This window comes from Strongylocentrotus purpuratus, unplaced genomic scaffold (assembly GCF_000002235.5).
Source record: "Strongylocentrotus purpuratus isolate Spur 01 unplaced genomic scaffold, Spur_5.0 spur5_scaffold_14, whole genome shotgun sequence".
NCBI classification, from domain to species: domain Eukaryota; kingdom Metazoa; phylum Echinodermata; class Echinoidea; order Camarodonta; family Strongylocentrotidae; genus Strongylocentrotus; species Strongylocentrotus purpuratus.
In genome coordinates, this window is record NW_022145599.1 from 3,158,152 (window position 1) to 3,174,860 (window position 16,709).

The 16,709-nt window shown below is 37.2% G+C and overlaps 1 protein-coding gene across 3 annotated transcripts in view; it reads right to left on the minus strand.

Annotated features, from left to right (window-relative positions):
* The window catches only part of LOC100893057 (calcium-activated chloride channel regulator 1), a 38,370-nt gene that overhangs the window by 16,694 nt on the left and 4,967 nt on the right, over positions 1-16,709 (minus strand). The window contains exons 2-7 of one of the 3 annotated variants that reach the window (XM_030983980.1): positions 9,663-9,754; positions 7,576-7,692; positions 4,557-4,848; positions 4,012-4,144; positions 3,340-3,517; positions 20-152 (exon numbers count right to left, since the gene is read on the minus strand). In XM_030983980.1, coding sequence (XP_030839840.1) covers positions 20-152; positions 3,340-3,517; positions 4,012-4,144; positions 4,557-4,848; positions 7,576-7,683 — 844 coding nt within the window. In that variant the 5' untranslated portion in view covers positions 7,684-7,692; positions 9,663-9,754. Of the gene's footprint in view, positions 1-19; positions 153-3,339; positions 3,518-4,011; positions 4,145-4,556; positions 4,849-7,575; positions 8,008-9,662; positions 9,755-16,709 lie in introns of those variants that run through there. The other 2 variants (XM_030983981.1, XM_011667325.2) reach the window with 2 other exon arrangements.

Genomic DNA, 16,709 nt, shown 5'->3' on the forward strand with positions numbered 1-16,709 from the left:
AGTCAAGAATTACATGTACCTTTGAAATCTTCATGTTCCCTCATGACTTCCCATGCACTCCTTGAGTTACAAAGTCGATTGTGTTTATTTGGGGCTTCTCGGTTATGAAGGTTGTCAGGATCACTCTTGTCGTTATCACAAAAATGTTGTATCTTAGAAGAAGAAAAGAAGGATTCTATAGTAAATGAAAGAAAAATCGTACTGAAATTAAATTACCAAAAATATCATTCATCTATCACTTCGTGAATTGCGGATGAGTCGTAGTCAAGTAACTTTCTCCCTTGAATGGAGAGTCGAATGTCGTTGGGTCAAGCCCTAGATAAAGGCACTATGATTACATTGTGATTCGAACCCTCAACCCTTGCATTAAGACTCAAGTAAATGAACCAATTACCATTCATCTGTCCAAATGGATTCAGATGATGCATTCTTTATGTGTGTGATTGAAACCAATGTCCGATGAAAGAAATTATATATTTTTGAGGAGCTTCCCGTATATTTTTTCTTCATTATTATTATTTGTTAATATACGTAACCCCTAATCATAACATATAGTACGGAAATCTTAATCATGCCTTTCTCTTTCTCTTGGGTGAAAACCACGAATTAACACCTTGTAATTATATAGATGTATATAGCAACCAGTCTCGTTTTTTGAATTGTAATATTATACACAAATCTTATTTATAGGATTCGGAAATACATTTTCAATAAACTTTATTTTAGGTTTTTGATAACGAGAGTCAGACTCGACTAGCACATGTGCTACTTTGACTCTATTTTACCATCGATCACAAACTCATTGGTCATTTATTGTTTTACTCTTGACACTAAAATTACTTATAACTCTTTTAAAATATTTGTATAACGTTCATGTATATTGTTGTAGAACATGTATTTTTATTATTCATGTCATGAATTTATGTTATATTGACATTGTCATTGTACATTTATATATTTTTGTTACACCGGAGTGTTAATCCAAGATGTCTACCAAAAATGTCAATTCGTTGTGAAATATTATCAAGCAAAAAGAAGGAACATTATAATTTCTATTTTCAATTGAAATAAATTATATAGGAGAAATAAATAGAGAATACAATCATGATTTTGGAACTAGGGGATTAACATGGACATAATACACTTGTTAACATGAGCACATTATCTCTTATTCATTCTACCTCCATTTTTTCAGACTGTTTTCAAAACAATATCATGTGTGTCGATCATAGTTCTATAAAGCTTAAAGTCTTATGGTAATTTAAGCAATCTAAGCAACAATTTCTGAATTTTAGCGACAATCGTTCGCCTTTGCTGCTTTTTAATACTATTATGACGTGCAGTAACAAATTGAAATTTTAGAACTCGTGATAAATTCGGTTAACAGTTGATTCCACTTGGTTGATTCTATTGTTCGGGTTATTTAGCAGAACGAGATAGAAATTGACATTCTCATGGCTTACGACTTTGCATTAGTGTTCATCGTCTTTACAATGCTATTTGAACAATATTTGGTGACAATAGATGGCATTTCTATGTAGCGTCAAAAGCCGTCAAATAACGAAAAAATGGCACATAAAAAGATCCTCAGTACTGGGTCTGATTTAAAGGAAACTTAATTTGAACCCTGCCATATTCTGTCTCTCTCTCTCTGTGTCGCTCTCGTTTGTCATTTCCTTCAATTTCCCTCGCTTTCTTCATTCTTACCACGGAATATGTAATGTGTATGCACGTGTATGCCTCAATCATTAAGAATATACTCACTAATATCGCTGAAATGATTCTTCTCCTACCCCTTTTTCTTCATTTACTTCTCCTTAGTAGTTGTAGTTGTAGAAGTAGTAATAGCAGCAGTATCATAATAATCATTATTTTTATCATTGTTATATCTATTATTATAGTAAATATCGTAATTATAATCATTATTATAGTAAGTATGTGTTATTGTTATTATTCTTGTAGTTATTTGTATGCTTCTTCTTCTTATCATTATTATCGTATACACAATACGTCATGTGCCAAGAATTTATTGCTATGATACATCCAAGATGTCTACCAAAACTGTCAATTCGTTGTGAAATATTATCAAGCAAAAAGAAAGAACATTAGAATTTCTATTTTCAATTGAAATAAATTATATAGGAGAAATAAATAGAGAATACAATCATGATTTTGGAAGTAGGGGATTAACATGAACATAATACACTTGTTTACATTACCACATTATCTCTTATTCATTCTACCTCCAATTTTTTCAGACTGTTTTCAAAACAATATCATGTTTGTCGATCATAGTTCTATGAAACTTGATGTCTCATGGTAATTTAAGCAATCTAAGCAACAATTTCTGAATTTTAGCGACAATCGTTCGCCATTGCTGCTCTTTAATACTATTATGACGTGCAGTACCAAACTGAAATTTCAGAACTCATGATAAATTTGTTTAACAGTTTATTCCACTTGATTGATTCTATTGTTCGGGCTATTTAGCAGAACGAGATAGAAATTGACATTCTCATGGCTTACGACTTTGCGTTAGTAGTTGTTCATCGTCTCTACAATGCTATTTGAACAATATTTGGTGACAAAAGACGGAATTTCTCTGTAGCTTCAAAAGCCATCAGGTAACAAAAACATGGCAGATAAAAAGATCCTCAGTACTGGGTCTAATAATTTAAAGAACACTTAATTTGAACCCGGCCATATTCTCTCTCTCACTCGTTTGTCATTGTCTTCATTTCCCCTCGCTTACTTCATTCTTACCACGGAATATGTAATGTGTATGTGTAGGCCTAATTATGTTAATTAGGGTCAATGGTCAAATTGTCTCAATATATCTTCCATACATCCATAATGATCAAGGCTAAACAGTAGAAACTTGACAATGGATAGATCATAATGGGAGAAGCCTTTTATATAAAAATATGACATCGTGAAAATGCATTCTTCATTATGTAAATCATGAGCATACGTATTAAAGTCTAGTTATTATTATTATTATTATTATTAATATTATTATAATGGTGAATAAATTCAATTCAATTCGATTCTCTCTCTCTCTCTCCTCGCTCTCTCTCTCTCTCTCCCCTTTCTCTGTCTCTCTTCATCTATCTTTCTCTCTCTTTCTTTAATACCAAATTGAACAACATAGTTGATTTCAACATGCAGCAGGTAATAACTGACATCTCGAATTTATTTCTGTTTGCATAATTGCATTATCCTTGACGTTTAAAGGTTCTTTGTTATTCACTTATTGTACTTGAAAAAATGCAGAAATAAAATAAAATAAACTTCAATCGAATTCGGCTCATTTGAGCCGATAAATTGAACATAATATACCTGATCAAACTTAAGCAGTCCGTACATGATAGAGCCAGTGGATAATCCTGGTCCTGAGGTTATCGCCATGCACCCTTCTTCATATCCATCATCTTCATTCCCCTCACAACCTCGATAGTCGGAAGCGTCGTTACTTTCATCTTTGATAAGTGCCCTGGTGTAAATCCCTTGGTTACACCTAAATAAAAAGGCATCGGGTGGAAAGGTAGATCATGAAATCGAGATAAATCCCATTAGAATAAAGTAAAAAAATTAATAAAGTCTTGTCCTGTCTTAAAAATACAGCAAAAAAAAAAACACATCAGAGCGGCTATTGGCGTGCATCATCTTAATTGAAAAGTCATGCATCATCTTGACTTAATTGAATATTCTTGTATCAATGAAATATAAATAAGAGTACATCCAACACTCTGACAAAAAATTGCACTACGACGGTCGGTTATTTGTTTTGTTTTGTTTTGTTATTAATTTCTCATTGCTTACATTCCTTTCCTATCGAGTGTATTATGATATTTATTGAGTTTGAACATTTAAAAAAAATCAAAAAAAATCATGTTTTTTTTTTTTTTAATTGTTACTGTTCATTGGTATTTTAGAAACGGCTTGTATTGAATGAAACAATATTTTCTACTATTTTAGTTATTTAAATGCGTTTTATTAAATGCGACTTACGCCACGGGCTTCCATTTTTCATCTTCCATTGATTGGTAGTAATGGACTATATCCTTTTGGTCTCCCACGGGATCAGGATATTCATTGAAGAGCCCCCATCTAAGATGACCCCACTCATGTATCAGCACACGCCCTGAATTTAATACGTCAGTCAAAGATGTAACCAAGACTAATCCTCAGAAACAGTTATACAATACATGATTATTCGTTATTTGGTTAAGGGTTTTCATTCGAGTTCAAAGTACAAACTGTAATGATAGAAATGCTGTAACGAGAGAAATACTTGTATCAAATATGATAAAAGTGAGATTCGTTGTACATGATTAAGTACAATAGCATTTTGCAGGACTTAATTTTACTACTTTTTCCTTTATTTTGTTGGCCTTTTGAACATTCTGAACTTCAATACTTATAAAATATAAGTAACAGGCATTAGGTAATAACTAAATAGATGAAAATCCATTATTAAACGAGAGAGATACCTTCATTCGAACTCGATTATTTTTTTTAAAATAAAAAAATAGCTTTTCTGAAAGGTTTATTACCTAAGGGTCCAAAGGTATCCTTCGTTTCGGAGCTGGTTAAGAATTCTTCTATGAAATGAATGTAACTCCCTGGCTTTCCACATCCTTGCACCTGGTGTGTGTAAGGATTTGGCGCCCACAGAGAATTGGGTGGTGCAATTCTGACGTCGGCATCGTCAAAGGTCAATCGTCCTGGTGACCTGTACTCTGCTTTAGTTGACCAGGTAGATGGGATGATGATGGTGATGCTCTTGAAGTAGACACGTTTCCTTGTCGCCTGATATAAATATCCCGAACCATCAATGAACATGCGCTATAATATAAGAGAAGACAAAACACAACTTAGCCGCATGACCTACATTGAACTTCAAGTGCATGAATTAAACATTTTTTCAAATTTGGATAAGAAATTGGAAGGGACTAGTATTACTGTTGCGTCAAGGCTAAACAAAAATTAGATGAATATCATAATGAAATAAAGGATACCACATTCGATCAAGAGCAGACTGGACAAAATATGGGGAAAAGTACAATAAGTATTTCTTGAATTTAGAACGGCAACGTAATATTAAGTCTAGTATCCAAAAATTAACAGAGGGTAATAGCGATTTAGATAACGAAGAAGAGATTCTTGAGCAGATAAAATAATTTTTACGATATTCTATATTCAAAACAATCAGTAAATGTTCATGGCGAAAATGCTATGAAGTTCTTAAACGTAAACGGGAATTGCTTATTTAAAAAAGCAATGGAACTTTGCGAAGGCAAGCTGTCTAACGACGAGTGCTTTAAAGTGCTATGTGAAATGCCTTCCAGAAGGTTTCCTACCTAAAGAACTTTACGTTCACTTTTTGGGAACTTATCTCAGAATCATGGTTGCCCTCAATAATTTATATCTGCAATTTTCAAATAGTAACAAATTAAGCATGATTAAACAAACATTAAAACCGAATAAAGATAAGAGAAAGTTACAAAATTATCGACCCATTTCATTGCTTCATGTGGACGCCAAACTATGGTCCAAAGTCTTATCCGCAAGAGCACTTAATGTTTTGGATGAAATAATCCACCCCGATCAACATTGATTTATAGAAGGGAGGATAATAATTGAAGCTATACGCAATATAAATGATAAATTATATTATCTAAATACTGAATTATATCGGTAGACTTCCAGAAGGTATTTTATTCTGTCGACCATGACTATATTTACTGTGCGCCTGAACAGTTCGGTTTTGGCCCTTCTTTCATTAGATGGTTATATTGTGATATAGAAGGCTGTGTTCTAAATAATGAAACATCTACTGGGTATTTCCAAATAAGACGTGATGTAAGACTGGGGGGGGGGGGGTCCCTGTCTCAATTTTTTTTAATTTTTCTAGAAACTCTAGCAATTCGTTTCCGCGCTTCCAAAGATATAGCAGGAATTAAAATAATCGATAAAGAAATTAATTTGTCATTATATGCAGACGATTTTTGCTCCTTTTGCCACAATAATCGATCTATAAACACTTATTTGTTATACTTGGAACAATTTCATAAATGCTCAACTTTTCAATTCAATACAGAAAAAAAAAGAGATCCTAAAAGTCGGACACCAAAAGGATACTACTACCAAACCAATTGAACAAGATATAAAACAGATGGACGTAGTTGATACTATCAACCTTTTAGGAACATTTGTTGGATGTAACGAAACTCTTTTGCAAGATGAAAAATTACGTGAACTTATATCTGGACTTAAACATTTTTTGAATTTATGGAAATCAAGAAAACTAACTTTGTTTGGGAAGATACAAACTTTGGAAACATTTGGAATCTCTAATTTTACATATTTGTGTTCTTCAATTGTCATACCCAACAAAATATTAATGGAGATAGAAAATGCATGATATGACTACTTTTAAAATGGACCGGATCGAGTAAAACGAAACGTCATGATACAAAATATTAAATAATGGAGGTTCGAAAATAATAGACGTTAAGTAATTTGTAGACTAGCAACAACAATTTTGGGTCAACAACGTGAGGCCTGGAAATAGGCAGGTTGGTACCATGCCCTGAATTACTATGAAAAGAAATATGGTGAACTATTCCTGTTTAACTGCAATTGTGAAGTAAATAATATTTCTTTGAGTATGCCTGCATTTTATAGATTACTCTTAGAGAAGTGGCTTTCGATAACAATACTAACATACCAACTCTTAAGAACACAGATCGTATGAAATGGTGAATCGTTGTATCTACCGCGCTGAGCTCTCGGGGTGGGGAGTGGGAGGCGGAAACGGTTCATGGGGAAAAATCTAATTTATACAAGCCCTGAAAATTAAACATTGATTTCCTTTATTACATTTTACAAGATGCCATAGAAGCTTTAAAGTGGTTTTTTGTTTTAATTAAGTCACAACTCTGTAATATATCAAATAATATTGAATTTTGTGATGAGTACCAAATGAAATTTTCATTTGGGAAAAAAAAAAATACATCACACTTTGAGTTGCCAAACATTTTTGATGGATGATGATGAATGATAATATTGATCGATGAATGTTTTACCCGACTGCTAAGGAAGCATTTATATGTTTGTAGGTAAACAACCAGGGAACAAACGGCTTTAAAGGGCCCATACAAGTGTATTCCTGTTGGTGTGCAGTCCTGCATACATCTCATATTTTGATATGTAAACTTCTGAATTTGTTTCATAGATTTTTTAATATTTTTTGAAATATATGTTTTTAAAACTTGCTAAGCTCTACTCCAAAAACGTCAAGATCTCATTCCCCTTGCGACATGTCTGACATAGCAACGTTACGTGTTGCTGTTGTGTGTGGTATTGTAATAGGTGGTCAACTTTGGCAAAGTTACATGCCACTTTAAGTCCTCTCCGATGGTCTTTGTAATGAAGAGTAATGCCTTACCAAAAGGCACGAGAGCATTGACTTGGTTTCGAACCCGGGTCCTTCCGGTAACGAGACAACTGCTCTACCACTGAGCCATTGCGCCTCCTCAAAGGGTTATATAAGAAAGTGGTGTTACTTACCTGTATCGCCTGAACCAAGGCGTCATTCTCCTTCAGACTCTCATCAATAGCAACCACAATATCGGTATATCCGCCGTTCTCCAGCACAATAGATGACTGTGATATCATTGCTCCTACCTGCCTCATCACCATCAAAGATGCCAGACCAAAGATAAAAAAATGCAATTCAGCCTTGAATTTCATTTTGTATGGTTAATGTACCTTTCCACTGGCAGAATAATTCCAATTTTCCACCATGAAATCATGTTTTCTACGCTTATGCAGTATCCTCCGAATGCACGAATGTATCGGGACTTACAATAACATAAACACTGTTCCTCTCAATTGTTCGCAACGCCACTGTCAAGGAGTGTCCCGACGAATTTTTGCCATCCCATCATAATACACACTTCACCATCCCACCCTTATACAGACAGAACACACACATACAGACAGAACACACACATACACACACGCCAGCTCTGCCTAAAAGAGAAGTACCTTTTATTCAGAACAACATCCCAATGTTCGTGAAAAGCTATAGAACCTTATCATATCAGTGTTATCCGGGACCAGGCACGTACGCAGGGGGGTGTTTGGGGGGGGGGGTTAAACCCCCCTCTCTTTGGTATGTTTATGTGTATAAACCCCCCTAAAAAATAAAAAAAAATCCCATGGCTGACCTAAAAAAGGAGACCTTACCCCCCCCCCCCCCAACGGAGCAAAATGTCAAATTTTTAAATTTCGAGACAAAAAAAAAGAAAAAAAGTGTCCTCTTACCCCCCCCCCCGCTTATTCAGCGGCTGGCTGAGTCGATGCGAAATTTTCGGCCCGAAAAATGTTAACCCCTCCCCCCCCCCCCCCTTGAAAAAATCCTGCGTACGCGCCTGTCCAGGACAGTCACCGCGCACTACTTTTTTCCCCCCAAAAGAATCCCCAGGCTTCTTCATCCTTGGTTCACTCTAATACCATTCCAACTCTATTTTTAAAATTAATTTCCCCGCACCAGCATCCTTATCACTCCCCTTCTCTCTCTCTCTCTCTCTCTCTCTCTCTCTCTCTCTCTCTCCCTCTCCCCGTTTTTTTTAATCCGACTATTAAACATAGACGTATGATGATATGGTCATTTTGGCTCCTCCTATAAATCATACTTAACAAAATTAGACTCTCGAGGGAGCAGAGCGTGTGCATTTTCATTGTGTGGATTGTCAATTGAATCCAATGACTGGGGTAATGATAGTTTCAATGTAAAGCGCTTAGACAAGTACTATAAAGCGCTATACAAGAGTGACTATTATCATTATTATGTTTATTATGCATTCAGATTATTTAAATTGTATTATATTACATCAGAGTGCATTGTTTCATCATTACACTACTTCTATGTCTTTAGCCGAATGTATATGGGTAGGGGTAAGGGTAAGAGGGACGCAACTGTGTTGTAGGTAATGGTTAGGTATAATGTTGGCTACATATATCAGCAATCGAGATATCGGCTAGTGTATGAACAAAATGTTGTTATTAAATTATAGTGTGATATTTATGTTAGGGAACCTTAATTAAAGCTTTGCTTTGTCTGGTTTCCTACAGCTAGCATTTATGTATTTACCACTTGAATACGATAAATACCAGCTATATATTTTTTAATCCTCAACTGAATTAATGTCAACATTTAATATCATTCTTAAATGTTGATTTTTTCTATCTTCATAATGATTTGTCAAGTAAAATTCGTTGTAAATTTAATTTCTGTTATTGTCAACATAAATGAAACTAAGTATGTAGCACAACACTTACTCATGTAATCAATAATATCAGAATATCCTTTGAACTCTGCAGCCTATGCATGACACATTAAAACCATTATGAAGAGGCTTCAAATATTTGATTTGAATTTCTTTTAAATTCTTACAAAAATACCCATGAAATGTTATCCATGAGGATTCACACACCTTCTACGAGTATACTCGAGTCAGAAAGAAAATAATTTTAATATAATTTTAGGCATACGTCTTTGTTAAGTGTCTTGTATAAAACATTTTATTCATCTGTTCCAACTACTTGTAATCTAAACTCTACGTGTTAAATAGAGAGTTGATTAGTATTACCTTCCTGACAGTCAATTGTGACGCAGTGGCATATCTTCGGTTTGTGTCGATGTTGGGGGCGGGGGTAGAGGCGTCAATCGTCCAGGGTTACACTTGAATGGGTGTGAAAACACAGAAAGAGAGGGCTAATGTACAATAGAGGGTTCTCTGGTGATGTTATGATAGAGGACAAAGCAATAGCAAACCCGTGCACTAGGACCATGAAAACAATGACTGTTCATAGTCCGATGCACATGTTTTTATTGTTTGTCCTTCAACATGGCTGCTTCACCTGCTTGGGGGAAACCTCTATTATAATAATGTCAATTAATAATTTATAATGCTTTTCCCCCTCTAAATATCACTCTCTTTGCTCCCCGTTATATGTTAACGATCTCGTAATAAGGGGGCCGCTATCTACGATATTGTGTATTATACGTTTTCAAAGGTTCGACGATTCGAAAAATGACAAACGATCGTGGCTTCACTGCTTTGCATAGGATCGTGTCCATCTGCGTACCATACAGGATGAATGTATAAAATAACATTGTTGAAGGTTTCATACAAACTTCCGGTGTCTTGGTCAATTTGTCGACATTTGAGTCATCGAGGTTTTTATTATTTTTGCTTCCTAAACACAGGAAGAGGTAAATGGAAAAGCGATTTATAATGTCCACAATTAAAAAGACACTAATGATTAGTTGCAATGCTCCCTTGCGAATTCGCCCTAAGGGTATCATTCATAATTTTATGCATCCTTTAGAGGTGAAAATTTAAACAATAACAATACCGCTCGGTCCTCCCCATTGCCTTGTAATGACTTATACAATTTTAACATCCATTTACGTCATGTTACGTGCATGTATACATAGTTCATAAGTTCTAAATTCAATGCGGGAATTAATCTGGTTTTGATATTTTAGCTCCTAACTTCTTGCAGGAGGGACGCACATTTTCTTTTTGAATCCCTTTCGGACTCTATAATCCCGATAACCGCCACTGGAAAACATCCATGTTTCTTTTTCTTCATTAAAAACAATTGACTGCCGTTCATACAACAAGCAACTTCTGTAGTATGCGTGTGCTTCTAGATTATAGCACTCTTCCATTTTTGACGATTAATTACCTCACACTATCTACTACCCACATCTTTCACGTTTCAGCGATCACTGATACAATGCTTGATCAATGATCTAAATTGCAATCAGTCTTAAATGGTCATTGTAATTGGCCATGTAAATTGGTCGTCCAGGCGTAAATTGGATGAATTTGTTTGGGTTGAAACATGTTGGGGCTTAAGTGACAGCTTTAGGCACAGTGACAGTGTCGTTGATTGGTGTTCTGAACCTCCAGGAGGCACAGAGCCATTTGCTTATACTGTAATATATGCATGTTCGTGTTTTTAAGGAAATGAGCCAATCGACTAACCAATCAGGACGGTCAGGCGCAGTTTTAGAAGAATATTTACTTTTTTTGCAGATGCCTGGCTCAAATGAAATTATGAACGTCTTTTTTTTCTCGGGAGGATTAACTCTCAAGACCCCAACCCCAGCCCCACTATAAGACAGTTTCTGACAACTGTGCTATAACTGCTCGAAGGGTGTCTAGATTCAAACCCTTGGTTCTTTATTATGACAAATGTTGTGGTCGTAAACCTCCGAATATTCCTCTTTCTTTCTTTCGCCTCCTTAGATGTCAATCACATACTGCGTGATGATGCTATGTGTAAACGGCTGGTGCGAGGAGACTATATCAAGTTTTGTTTGCCATTGTTCTTCTGATTTTGCAGGGACGAACTGTTAAACGAGTAATTGACCTTCGTCCTGAGCATCATGCATGAACAGGTTGTTGGCAACCGTTGCTATGAGACTCATCTCCGATGCTAGTCACCTCTTTACCTAAAAGTGCATTTCATGTACTTAATTAGAAATCACACTGCCACACGTAATTTAATATTCAAGGTCGGTCTCTTGCTGGTATGTTGTATCAGGGATAAGGCTACATAAAATAGCTATTACATGATATTTTGATGACATGAAATCTTGAAACTCCGATGCTATTAATGCAATAGAAAGAATGAAAACAATGGAGAAAAGAGAGGAAGGTAGAAAGAAAAAAAATCTGACTAGGCTTGCCGTTCATCTACAATTTAAGTGAAAGTGCCCCATAGGCTCATCATTCAAGGTCACCATCTCCCAGCCAGGAATTGTACCTACACTGTCTTATCACCATAAAGAACCAGATAAATAAATAAAAGATAAAAAAGTAAATAAGTAAAATTAAAAATACAATTAGTAATAAAAACGAGAGGAATGATAAGAATAATAATTACGATAATAATAATGAAAATTATACCATGACAGAAAAATCATGCCTGGTTTTATTATTTATTAAATAAATCTATGTATCTACCTATTATTTGCTAGTTTCCCTAAACTACGCAGCCATCGAGAACTAAAAACGTCACATTCGCGCATGCCCCACCCCAGTACATTGCCTACCTAGGGTCACGTGCGCAAACGCACGCCCGCCATCATCCTCTGACGAGCCACCTGAGACAACGCCATAGGCATGTTGCTGGGCAAGGAGCCCGCAAGGAGAGGGAGCGGAGGGAGGGACAAAGGTAGATACATAGATTTATCTAGTAAATAATAAAATCAGGTATGATTTGTCTGATTTGATGTATCTACCCATTATTTGCTAGAGTAACACGGATAAGTCCGGGTTGCATGTCCCAAGTGGAAGGGGGTTAATTGTAATTTATGGCAGACGATGGCGCCCTCAAGGATGAAGTCGCAAACAGTACTTCACCAGAAGGAACGTCTCTGATATAAAAGGAAGTGAACGAATTGGGAGACCGCCAAAAGGTGGCCCTTATAATATCTTCCAGGCCATTACATTGACAAAGAGCTGGTCGTCCTAACGATAACTCTTGTCCAAGCACCATTTCAATGCCCTCATCTGGCTCCAGACTTTGTCCTCCTTGACCGAGGAGAAGTCAGAAAGGGGACCGAGGAAAAACTCAACCGGCCCGGAGGAAACCGACTGGTTCTTTGCAATAAAGGAGGGCCTTGGTATAAGTCTAACGCCCTGTCCCTCCAACCGGATATGGCCAGGGGAGGTACACAGGGTATGGAGAGTACTCATCCTCTGCTGGGACGCAATAGCGATGGGGAACATGGTTTTGACCGTCAAATGTATGAGAGAAGCTTTAGAAAGGACGCATCAGTCGTGAGGAAAACTGACGGAAGAGGGATACGAAGGGGTTTGCCCTGAGTTATAAACGACTCGTTTGTCCAGGGGACGAGAATACGCAAGATTTCCCTCGGTAGTGGGATCCATACCTCGAGGGAAACCACGCTCGGCGTGAAGAACTTCAAGAGGTGCCTCTGAAAGGGCCACATCAGAAGTTTGCAATCTGGAAATACCTCCGCCATACTGGGGAGGTAGCCCGGGAACTTAAGCCAGTACATGGCTAGTCCAGAATCTGGCCTATTTAATTTTGATTTCCATCACACCAATGCTACCTCTCCCTACTTACTTGCTACCAGCCGATGATGGCGTGATCATTAAATTAGGACAGCCGGCGAAAGAGCCTCAGGCTGGGCTGGTGAGCATAATTATGAGTTTGTTGATAACGCCATCTTCGACGGCTGGAATCAAGTGTGTAGGGAATTATAAAGGACCGTGCAGATTCTGGACTATACTTGAAGCTACACTGTAATTCTAATGTGTGTGATAAAACAGCTGTAGACCTTCTTCTTTGAAAGTGGGAGATCTATAATGCCGTAAAACACACATCGGCCTGGGCTGGTGAGCATAATTATGAGTTTGTTGATAACGCCATCTTCGACGGCTTGAATCAAGTGTGTAGGGAAATTATAAAGGACCGTGCAGAGTCTGGACTAGTACATGGCTCGCACTCTGCGAGAAAGAGGCAGGGACCGAGCGGCCAAGAAAATCGTGCGAATTCTGTCGTGGTTGGGGCGAGCGACCTGGTATGGGATGTCTATCTCCGCACCCAAGTACACTTGGGTACGGGTGGGGAACAGCTCCGATCTCTCCCATTTGTCTATAAAGCCTAGCTTCTGTGTAGTCAGTTATCATTGTTGTTGTTGTTTTAGTTTTTATTGGTGTGTATCATTCACTTATGAATATTTACGCCGAATTCAAGTTGCATTAACAAAATTAAATGGAAGCAGAAAAGAGAAGGTGGGAAAAATCTACGCTGTTCAATTTTTCGCATTTTGCGGAGATTCCAGACAACCTGTCTACATAAAATCATTGACCGTTTTGTGTGTATCTTCTGGCCAGCGCGGTTCGGTACATCGAACAGGCTTCTCGGCTTGCATGTTCATGCGCAGCCTAGACCCTACAATACCGGCCAAGACTATGCGATGTCTGTCGGTGTGATTCTCTCCTTTCCAGGAAATAAATCATGTTAGTCATGCCTTAGCCTTCTGTCTAGAAGGTTAGAGCGGTTGGCGAGGACTATATCTTGCTTTGCTATCTCCGCCGCCTGTTTCCGAGAGTCAATCTCGCGCTGAAGGACAGCGGCAAAATGGTTCCCAAACAGATGCTCCTCCGAGTGGGGTATCCCCGTCAAAAGGGAAGGGATAGCCCTTTTAAGAAATCCTGAGGTGGAAATGCGAATTCCCTCCTATAGTTCATGGTCAGGACGGTTATCCACAATAGACTGTAGTGTTATGAAAACCGTTAGGAAAACGTAAATTATAACCAGACAGGCGATCGGCTTGTAAAAGTCATGGGGTTCCTGACTGACCTAAAGGTTTATGATTATCATTGCAGCATTAGCTAAACCCAGAATTTTGTTTCAGAATCTGGGACAAAGTTACCCGATCCCTTTAAGGTGAGCACGATCTCATGACACCAGACCGTCAGACTCGGAAATCTCAAGTTCCCGAGACCTGACCCTGAGGCGGATTAGTGACCCCAGATAGGCAGTGAGTGGCATGCCAGATCTGGCGTGGGTCTCGGAGCCACGTACGCCCCTGTTTATCCTTTGCCCTACAGGCATGGCTACGAAAATTTAGGCCAGGGTCTCAAACCCACATTAGAAATAGAAAGCCAAGCGAGTCGTGGGACATAATTAGTCAATTTTGACTGAAGTGCCTTAAAACCCAATCAAACAACAACAACAACAGGGTCGGAAGGCGTACCTGCGCGTCGGCTGTCAAACCACGAGGGGTTTGGGGCTGCGCTGACTAGTGACTCAGAAACAGAGTCACCACCCCGACCCTCGAAATGAGCTACATGAGGAACCTGGTACCAAGAGGCGGCCGCAACCACGAGTTGGCAGTCTCCTCGCCGGGTGGGGCGCCAAGCGCCCCCGGTATAGGAAGGGCAGCTCTAGCCAGGCGGCTCTGTACTTGCCGTGATCGAGCATAACCGTGTTCCAAACCAGTGGGATAAACCGGATCCATTAGGATCGAGGTACCTGTAAAAACAGCGCGAATGTGACGTTTTTAGTACTCGATGGCTGCGCAGTTTAAGGAAAATAACAAATAATAGGTAAATACATTGATTTATTGTGGTAAATTGAAAGTAGCCAAAAATAATAATGATATTAATAATATGACATGTTAACACGGGTAGCCTCATCAGAATGAATACTGTTTATCCTGAGGGCCCTGAAATTATATAACTACCCCGGCTACAACAATACGGCGCTCAAACATTCGAGGAATGTCGTTAAGTTTTAGAAAGAAAAAAAAATTGTGTCTCAACATAACAAATAAAACTATATGGCGCACATAATGCATCTTAAAAGTCATTTTTTTAAATTTAAAAACAACAACGATATCATGATTACATAAAACAACTATTAGATGATATCTTTGGTGTTATAAATCTTGAAGAAAAAAATCGATGCTTATCCCTACCAGAGAAAGAAAGAAAAGAATAGAGAAAGAGAGGAAGAAAGAAAGAAAGTCTGACTGGGCGTGCCGTTCTCTTACAATTTAAGGGACAGGGCCCGGTAGGCTCATCATTCACAGGTCACCATCTCCCAGCCAGGCATTATACCTACTTAACATCATGACTACCAGAAAGACATATCTTAATGCGAATACTGAACAAGGTAAATGAATCAAAGATTATCATTTTTTTAAGTTAAAAAGTAAAATTAAATAACAATAGTAATAAATACGATAGGAATGAAGAGAATAATAATTTCGACAATATTAATGAGTATAATGAAGATTATACAATAATACAAAATTAGTGATAACAATACAAATAATAATAATAATAATATGACATGTTTACAGAGGATAGCCTCATCTGAATAGATTCAGTTTATCCTGAGGGTCCTGCAATCATATAACTACCCCGGCTACAACAATAAGGCGCTCAAACATTCGAGGAATGACATTAAGTTTTAGAAGAAAAAAAATTAAAAATTGTGTCTCAACATAACAAATAAAACTATATGGCGCACAAAATGCATCTTAAAAGGCATTCTTTTTAAATAAAAAAACAACAACGATACTATGATTATATAAAAAATATATTACATGATATCTTTGGTATAATGAAATCTTGAGGAAAAAACGAGGCTAAGCCCTTCCAGAGAAAGAAGAAAAGGATGGAGAAAGAGAGGAAGAAAGAAAAAAAGAAAGTCTGACTGGGCGTGCCGTTCTCCTACAATTTAAGGGACAGGGCCCGGTAGGCTCATCATTCATAGGTCACCATCTCCCAGCCAGGCATTATACCTACACTTAACACTTTAACTACCAGACAGACAAAGTCTTTCCGCGAATACTGAGCAAGATAAATGAATAAAAGATACAAAATAAAAAAAGTAATAAAGTAAAATAAAAAAGTAATAAAATAAAATTAAATAACAATAGTAATAAAAACGATAGGAATGATGAGAACAATAATATCGATAGTATTAATGAGTATAATAAAGATGATACAATATTACAAAATTAACAATAACAATACAAATAAAATGATAATAATAATATGACATGTTTACCCAGGGTAGCCTCATCAGAATAAGTACTGTTTCCCCTGAGGGCCCTGTAATTATAAAACTATCCT